The 9,236-nt window shown below is 40.2% G+C and overlaps 1 protein-coding gene across 1 annotated transcript; it reads left to right on the plus strand.

The window, feature by feature from the left end:
- Positions 1–7,803: 7,803 nt before the first annotated feature.
- LOC103715631 (probable xyloglucan endotransglucosylase/hydrolase protein 23) lies at positions 7,804–9,236 on the plus strand. Its single transcript, XM_008803317.4, has 3 exons — positions 7,804–8,264; positions 8,376–8,569; positions 8,664–9,236. Exons 1-3 carry the CDS (start codon positions 7,986–7,988, stop codon positions 9,043–9,045), a joined length of 855 nt encoding a protein of 284 aa, XP_008801539.2. The 5' UTR covers positions 7,804–7,985; the 3' UTR covers positions 9,046–9,236.

Raw genomic sequence — 9,236 nt, forward strand, 5'->3', positions numbered from 1 at the left:
ACATGCTTGGCAAGAGGCCAATTCACATGAAGCTATATTGGATGTATGTAGAAACATCATGCCAGAATTACCTCATCGGTTTAATTGTATCCCATGGCATTTTGTTATATTGCATCATCTATGAGATTGTTAGATATAAATGTAAATTCTGATAAATTTGTTAATATATAGAAACAAAATTGCAACTTGGGCGATTGGTCACATGGCACGTTAATGTTGATATGTCGAAGAATAAGAGTGATCATTTTAATGTTTCTTTAACATTTCTAGTATCATCCATGCAACCAATGCATTGAATGCACGCAAATGAATCATATATAATGCCATAACTAAAGGAGCAAAGATTAAGGAAAATTCGGGCCTACCGAGCTAGTAAAGAACCTTGGTAGCTATACAAGAAGTCTTGATTCAAATTAGATCTTGAAAGAGTGTTTTAGAGTTTTAAGACTATTGTTGAGGAAAAGATCGAGTTTTAGAGTAGTTGATATGGAGTAATTTTCGTTGTGCAGCCCATTGCTTGGGGTCATCTTCCACAAAATAAAATCCAAAGATCAAGACTACTTGGTAATTACAACAACTAGACCAGATCACCTGTATAACTTTTAACTACAGGTAATATCTATGATTACTTAAAAAAAATGTCCTGAGGTATCCACGTCACTGCCAGTATTTTTGTATAGGTCTATCCCACCGCTAATCTATTCCTAACTCTGAAACAATGTACTACGAGGATTTACCTTTCTTAACGCAAAGAAGTCCTGACTCTATTGTATGTCTATCTGCACAGACCTCAAAGTGACTAGTGGATGATCCAATGGTGAGTTCGTGTGAAGAAAAGTGAGCCCTTCTTTCGTGCGAAAAGATGCAATCCAATCGGCCCCCAACTAGATTTGGCTGTCTTGGAATTTAAAATATCAAATGCACTTTTGTCCATTGACATTAAAAATAATAGCATATGCAATATTATTCAAGGCATCATGTAGATTTTATACCAAAGTCTTCAACTTATGTCTGGACTCGATCAGGATATCACTGGAGAATAGGATAAGAAAAATCTCTCTTTGTTTCATCCTGCTACCATACATGTGTGCATGCATATCTAAAGCAGTAGCTTGCTTTCAAAAATGTCCAGCTGGTTGGTTCATATGAATTGAGGCCGACAATGGAAGTATACTCATCTGCCGAAAGATTTCCACCTGCCCATCAAAGATCTCAGGAGCCAATTTAGAGAATGTGGCAGAGATTCCACTGAAACTCACGAAAACTTCTCATTTCCCATAAGTCCAAAAGTTTCTCAATTGAGCCTAAATTCGGCCATTAACCACCTGGAGAAATTTGATTCTTATTCTGGTGTTCAATGGCGTCAATGTGTCATTATATGAGGACGGAGACTTGTCGGAAAGTAGAGGGCAAGATTCGACCACATCTCACCTTCCTTTAGCTTGGTTCAATCATTTTGCCCTCAGCATGCGCTCAACACACCCCAACGGTCAAAATCCTACTTATTTCACAGCGCTGTGTAACCCGACCCTCTTTTGTTTGCCTACTTTGTTCGTCCTCCATCCCCTCCCTTCTCAACTTCTTGCCATACTTTTCCTGCTCTTCTCTTTGTGCCGCTTTCAAAACAAAACTTTCGCACACTGTAGACTTCTTCAAAATAGATTGAGAAAAGCGCACCTTCCAAATTACATAACGATTTCCAATGGCTACTTTGACCTCGTAATAGTCTATTTTGCAGCTAGTTGAAATTGCAGGATTTATATTTAATTATTTTTGCTTCGTGAATTAAAATGGTTGTTTTGCCAAAACAAATTGTAAGCCTATGTAGTCCCTCAAGTTCGCAATGCACCAAAAAGAATGGCAAATCATAGGCTTCGGAATACTGCAGAAGTTTTGTGCACTACAATATTCCATTTTGTTACCAAGTTTTTAATCCAAGTCTCAGAGCTTGTTTGGCTAGATTTGTTTGAATAAACTAGGGACATATACGAGGAGTTGGCCTCTAGAAGGGGAATGGAAATAGAAATAGAAATGAGTGACTCCCACTCCAACCGTCTATTGGATGGAGTCTCATTCCCATTCTTAATCCAAAGAAGAATGAGAATACCTCAACCTCCTAGAATGCGATCCCTGCTCTCCCCCAAGAGCATGGTTAGTTGATATATCTGCTATTATAATTTGTTGATATTCTGCTCTTAGCTTTTTATTTTTAGTATGAATAAAGAGAAGCATAAAGGGCACTATTTCAGAAAATGGATTATGTTTTAACATTAGAAATGAACACTGACTCAAGTCATGATGAGGTTATATTCAAGCCCTAGCTAGGAACGTTGCTCCTTGTTCTTTACCTGAAGCTCGGCTACAGGCAGTATGGTTTGGGCTATGCACCACTGTAGTATGTAAGTATATAGTAAATCGATTCTGTTGGAAGGAGATTCTGATACTGTTATTCAGTGGATTAACAGCCACAAGTCCTCTTCTACTTGATAGTAAGCTCTTCTCAAAAATACATGGCAGAATAGGAAGGTTCTGTTGGCTTTCAAAGCATCATAAGTTTTTAGAGAAGGAAACAAATCAGCAGATTGTCTGGCTAATGAAGAGTCTCAAGAATGACTTAAACTTTATGAAGACTGAGTCTCTTCCATTGCAAATGTCTTCCTTATTTGCTGCTGAGAATTATGGCAGTACCTTTCATAGATTTTATTTTGTAGTTGTTTCTATCTTCTTCTTTTCTTTTATTAGAGATATCAAAAAATATCTCTAATAAAATATCAAGCCATGATGATCATTGACATAATATTACTACATTTTGTTGCCATTCTGCTCTTAGTCTATTTTAATGGATAAAGAGAAGCATCAATTCTTCTTTTTTTTAATTGAATAATGGATCATGTTTTAGACTTACATATAAACATCACTTGGGAAAGAAACACCATGGAAAGGTCCAAAATCTGGGTAAAAGCAGGACTAGAAATGTAACAACTTAGAACTTCACCCAAAAAGGCTACTCAGAAGATATTATTTGGGTTCCTTGATTTTATATAAATATCCAAGATCTATCCAACGAATAACTAATGTGGACCTAAATACATGCCTGCAAGGGTCCTCACATGCTCTCTCCGATTAAGCCCTTATGTCCTCGTCAAGCTAAGAGTTTAAATTCATTCAAATCTAATCACAAGTACCATGATTATGCTATGGTCAGTTGTAACAAAATTGTGCTGTAGTGTTTCCTAATCCACATAGGTTATGAGACTGATCCGCTCTGATACCATTTGTAACAACTCAGGACCTCATTTAAAAAGCCTAGTTAGAAGGTATTATTTGAGTTCCTTAATACTGTCTACTTAGCAAATAATCGATATAGGACTAAATACACGTCCGCACGAGCCTACATAAGAAACCAGCTCCTTGATACCCATCTACAGGGATTTTACCAACTTCACTAGATCGGTCTCTCTTGAACAAAGTTCTAATAAGCATTACTTGCGTTTAGATAAATAATTCACTGTAATCCGAAGAAGGATTGGAAACAACGTGAATTAAGACCGAGTTAAGTGACAACAACCATACAATTTCCCAGGAGAAATGACCAAGTTCGTGAACCTGCACTCAAAAGCTGAATCTGGTACTGGACTTGCACCAGGTTAGCCAAGTGGGCATTGCTTGCGGGCCCCAGCAAAAACGCTTTAGTATCTGGAAAATATAACTCAATGCCCTTCAGGACCAGCCTGCTAAGCCAACATCTTATCTTACAGAAAGCACACCTCTTTTTAATGCACCTTTTAGAAACAAGATGGGGAAGAACAGATATCAAAAGTGTCATGTCTTCCACCTTTTATTTTTTTTCTCAAAAAACCCATGAAGATAAATGATATCTAGACTGAACAATAAAACTCTTATGTTTTCTGAAATTGTTTTAATATCTTTAAAGCTGTTGGATTCAAAAATTTATTACTTTCAAAGAAAAAATTGAAAATAAAACCAAAGAATAGCAGAAATTTTGAAGGAAAGAAAAACCCTTATTCAACATTATCCTTCATTTAGTGTTTCACTAGCTTGTAGGGGAACAAAAAAAAAAAAACAACACTAGCAGGCCCTTAGTTTTAAATACTGAGCGAAGATAGGCTGTAGACAGTGGAACTTCATCAACAAAGGTGTTGAAACCTGCAAAAATGGACCTAGACGAATTATTTTCTTACCACATGTTCTTGTAACAAAGCATCTACTTTTTATCAGGGAATGGACGTACAAGTGGGCTGGAATGGGCCGGTTAGCACGAAAGTACAAGGGCTTGGACTCGAGTCTTGGGGTTGTTAGGCTATTTCAAGGCCACAACCGCTGTAGTCCTAGGGATGGCAATTTAGCCCCCTCGAACTCTATCTGATCTGAATGGGATGGGTTTCACTAGACCTGCAACAGCTCTGGAGCGGGTATGAGTACCGGTAAAATCCGTTTGGAATCGGATCTGGATATATATAGCTCTTCACAAATTCCTTTTCTAAAGCAAAAAAAAAAAATTGTATAAAAAAATTAATTTTTATATCTTTACCAAGTCAACCCATCCAACCCGCCCTCCTTAACTCTATCTGTTCTTCTCTGCCTCGAGGCAAGTATAGAGTAGGTATAGGTGATGGCCTGCCGGACTCATACCCAACCTTTTTGCCATCCCTAAATCGGGCTTGACCATAAGTTGAAAGTGAGATAGGCCTCATATGAGCAACGAATCCCAGCCCTAGTTCTCTCGGGCTCCCTTGTTAGTCGGGCTAGACTTAGAACTGAGGCTTTAACGTGGGTAAGATGACATGGGCCAGGCCTGGCCCATTGGTTATCTTGCTACAGTAGCAATGCGTGCTATCACTTAGAAACCCTTTGGTTGCCTCCAATTCCATGGCATGACTTTCAATTATATGCAATTGATCATATATCAATAATCGGGCACCCAATTGAAAGATTCAGATGGTTGATCATGAACTAGGCGGCTAAAAACACCGAAAAATAAAAAATTATATGTTTTGGCAGTCTTCAACCTATGCATCAACTAGATACAAAAATAAATGATTAAAATAATATGAAGCCATATTTTGTTATGATTTATACATTAAGATTTGTTTGTTTTTGATCTATACATATTTTAACATATGTAGATTTAAATCAATAAGTTAATTCTTAATCTGAATATTTTGCCACTTATTTTGGTATATTAGCATAATGGAAATCGTTCATCTTTTACCTATTTGATACATAAGTTATAAGCTACCAAAAATAAGTGATTTTTTAAAATTTTTTAGTAGTATAGCTTATGATTGATGATGAAGATGTTTGATTTAAGTGCAAGGTTGTTGATTTGGACATGAAATCAGTAGATACCCTCACCGAATATCGTCCATCCTTATTATAATATTATAGATTGTAATATTATAATATTATAGTAATGTTATAATCTTATAATAATATCATAGTAATAGGATGATGGTGTGAGCTTCGTTGAGATCCAACCCGTATGACACCATGTAACTCGTCCTGCTTTCCATGATTTTGCCAAAGATGACTAGAGCCTAGACGACCAGTTTGACCCGGCCAACTCAGAAATTGCCATGAGTTGGACCTGGTCTATGCGAGGCTAGGCTCAGACCATACATTTAAACTTTGTGCTGGTTTTGGGATTAGACTCGACACGGCCCATTGACACAACCATCGCAAGACCAAGTGGATTAGGTCTTTAGGTGGACAGCAGCATTAGAGAAGCCCCCCATGCACAAACGATATTCCGGTTTCAAGCAGCCCAGGGCTTCGAGAAAGAGAGAGGGGATACTTTTGAGTACCCATACGGACGTATGTTTAGTTCCACATTGATTATTCGTTGGTTAGATCTTGGATACTTATGCAGGACCAAGAAACTCAAATAATACTTTCCGACTAGCCATTTTGGATAAGGTCCGGAATTGTTACAATTGATAGCAGAGCGGACTCGGCATATAACTTTATGTGGATTAGGGGACACCGCAACACGAGTTTATTGAGATTGACCATGAACCGATCGTGGTGCTTGTGATTGGATTTGAATGAATTTAAACCCATAGCCTGACGAGGATGCCGGAGCTTAGGAGGAGTATATAAGGATCCGTGTTGGCGCGTGTTTAGTCCCATATTGGTTATTTATCGGATAAATCTTGGGTACATTTGCAGAATTAAGAAACTCAAGTAATAATTTTCGGCTAGCCTTTTTAGATAAAATTTTAGGTTGTTAAAATACATTCCTTTGCACCCGTGGACCCTCGGATCATCCCGATTGGTTGCGGAGTTTGGAGGGCTATAATAAATAAATAAATAATTAAAATAAAATGGGTGGTCTGATGATCAGCGGTCGTCCAGGGGAACCTCCTTTTAAACGTTGTTCTTTTGATCACAGCCGCTCATCCCACTACGGCCAAATAAACCCCAACATAAACATTTAAGAATGCATGTGTACAGATGTTATATTGACTACCGTCCTGTTTTCTTTTTTTTTCCAAGGAAAAAGACCGCTATGATTTTTTGACCTTATTGGGTGTATCCCGTCCCGTCAGGTATGATCCACCCGCATTAGCAAATTAAAAAAAAAAAAAAAAAAAAAAAAAAAAGACCGCCATGACAAAACAAGAAGGTATGATAGAAAAAACCTAGAATAAATCCACGAGGGTGCTTACCTGAGGACTCTAAATCCGCGGTCGCTGCACCAAAAGCCGAACCAACGCAGACTCGTAGGACACTATCTAACGCGCTTGTACCGCACCATCATTGGACGCCACCTCTGCACCATCTCCACCACTTTTAACAAGCCGCGTTCCTTCGAACGTTCTTGGATTCGAATGCCATGAGCTCTTTGCTTTTTGAAAAATATAAAAAAAGCTGCATGAAAGATATGAATTTATGCAACCAACCTGAATATTAAAAGCTTGCCAGTTGTTTGATACGTCGGTTCTCGAAACGGAGTTATGGATTGCCTGGGTAGGGCTTCAACATACGAGGTGGATGGTGCAGGCTAGTTCAGTTATCTTGGTGGGCGACTCAGCTATGGTGATCAGGTGGATTCAGAGGGGGCTGAAGGGCGAGAGCATAAACTAACTCTTGATCCGAAATATAGGAATGATAACAAGAGATGGAGATGGCCTTTCAGGCCAAGCATGTATTTAGAAAAGCCAACGGAACAACCGACTGGATGGCTGCCTATGCGGCTTACCATTCAGGGTACATCCTGTTGTTATGAGAGAGAGAGCTGTTGCGGGCACTTCGCGAGCTTGTGTTTTTTTATTTTATTGGATGTATTCGTACACGCATTGTATGATGAACTCATCTAAATAAAAAAAAGCTTCATATATTTATTATAGAATTCCATAGCTGATTTATCGATTCGAATATTTTATTTTCTAACTCTATGAATGCATTTAAAATTTTAAACTAGAATGATATAATTTTTTATTTTATTTTATTTTTTTTACAAAAGAAAAGTCTCCAGGAGCATATGACTCAAAACCAGGATCAAACCTGGCAGGCAAACTCCGGGCCAGATAAACTCCCATCGCAGCATCTGGAATTGTTCAATTCACACGTAAAGGTAGGATAGTATCTATGCAGAGGAGTAGTTACCTGGTGACTCCAAATCCGCGGTCGGTACATTAAAAGCCGAACCAACGAAGACTCGCAGGACCACCATTAGACGCTTACGTCCTTCGTTGGAAGATAAAGCCGTCGCCCCACGCAAAGCTGGCCATCACCACCTTCGACACGCACCGCGTTCTCTCAAACAAACCCCACCCTCTGTCCGTCGCCAGTCTGCTGCCAGCCGATCGCTTACAGAACCATCCCATCTCTAATCTTATTACCTCTCATGTATATATAAACCTGACTCCCCATGCTCACTTCCCCACTCCAAAACACCAGCTTTCATCCTTCCTCGCCCTTCAATTTCGTAATAACCCTCCTCCTGTCATCCTCTCCATACCATGTCTTCCACCAGAGCTAACATGGCATCACTCGTGTTTCCTCTCTTAGCGTGCTTTCTGATAGCCAATGCCTCGGCTGGCAACTTCTACCAGGGCTTCGACATCACCTGGGGTGATGGCCGTGGCAAGATCCTTGACAATGGCCAGCTTCTAACTCTCGCCCTCGACGAAGCCTCCGGGTCCGGCTTCCAGTCCAAGAACGAGTATCTCTTTGGCAAGATCGACATGCAGCTCAAGCTTGTTCCTGGGAACTCCGCCGGCACCGTCACCGCCTACTATGTAAGCTCTCGCCACCACTGTTCGACAAAATTACTGCTTCGTACGTCCTTTTAAAATTGTATCTCTAGCGACCGATGAACCATGTACGACTTGTGCCTGAATGAACTGCAGCTGTCTTCGCAAGGGCCAACACACGATGAGATCGACTTCGAGTTCCTTGGAAACCTCAGTGGAGAACCTTACACGCTCCACACCAATGTGTTCGCCCAGGGGAAGGGGAACAGGGAGATGCAGTTCCACCTCTGGTTCGACCCCACCGAGGACTTCCACACCTACTCCATTCTCTGGAACCCCGGACACGTTATGTGAGTCATCATACACAAAAACTAACACCCATTCTATGTATCTCGAGCAATCTATATATCCTCTTGCTCACCATGGTTTTATCATCCTTATCAGCTACATGGTTGATGGCATACCGATCAGAGACTTCAAGAACTTGGAGTCGAGGGGCATCGCGTTTCCAAAGAACCAACCTATGAGGATCTACTCCAGCCTCTGGAATGCTGATGACTGGGCAACCCAGGGTGGACGCATCAAGACCGACTGGACCAAAGCTCCGTTCACTGCCTCGTACAGGAATTTCAACGCCGACGCCTGCATCTGGTCCTCCGGTGCCTCCAGTTGTAATTCGCAGAAATCCGACTGGTGGAACCAAGAGCTGGATTCCACGAGCCAGGAGAGGATGAGGTGGGCGCAGGAGAACTACATGATCTACAACTACTGCACTGATCTCAAGCGGTTCCCTCAAGGCCTGCCTCTCGAGTGCTCCGTAGCCTGAAGCAAGGATAAAAAATAATGAACAAGCACAAATTCGTTCTTTGATTCGTTTGTTCTTCTATAGGATGCCGACACTTCATTTTTTTTTTAATTGTCCTTCTTGTTAATAGGCAGAAACGCCGTGTATATTCTCCATGAAAAAGAAAAGTACCATGAATTAAAATAAAAAGCACCAGGTGTTGTTTGCTCTAA

This window comes from Phoenix dactylifera, chromosome 9 (assembly GCF_009389715.1).
Source record: "Phoenix dactylifera cultivar Barhee BC4 chromosome 9, palm_55x_up_171113_PBpolish2nd_filt_p, whole genome shotgun sequence".
In the NCBI taxonomy this organism is placed as follows: Eukaryota; Viridiplantae; Streptophyta; class Magnoliopsida; order Arecales; family Arecaceae; genus Phoenix; species Phoenix dactylifera.

Bases quoted from the DNA above. Each gene is read 5' to 3' on its own strand.
- LOC103715631 (XM_008803317.4), top strand. From the start codon at position 7,986: ATGTCTTCCACCAGAGCTAACATGGCATCACTCGTGTTTCCTCTCTTA. The intron at 8,265-8,375 runs GTAAGCTCTCGC...AATGAACTGCAG, and splicing joins GCACCGTCACCGCCTACTAT to CTGTCTTCGCAAGGGCCAAC. The intron at 8,570-8,663 runs GTGAGTCATCAT...CATCCTTATCAG, and splicing joins TGGAACCCCGGACACGTTAT to CTACATGGTTGATGGCATAC.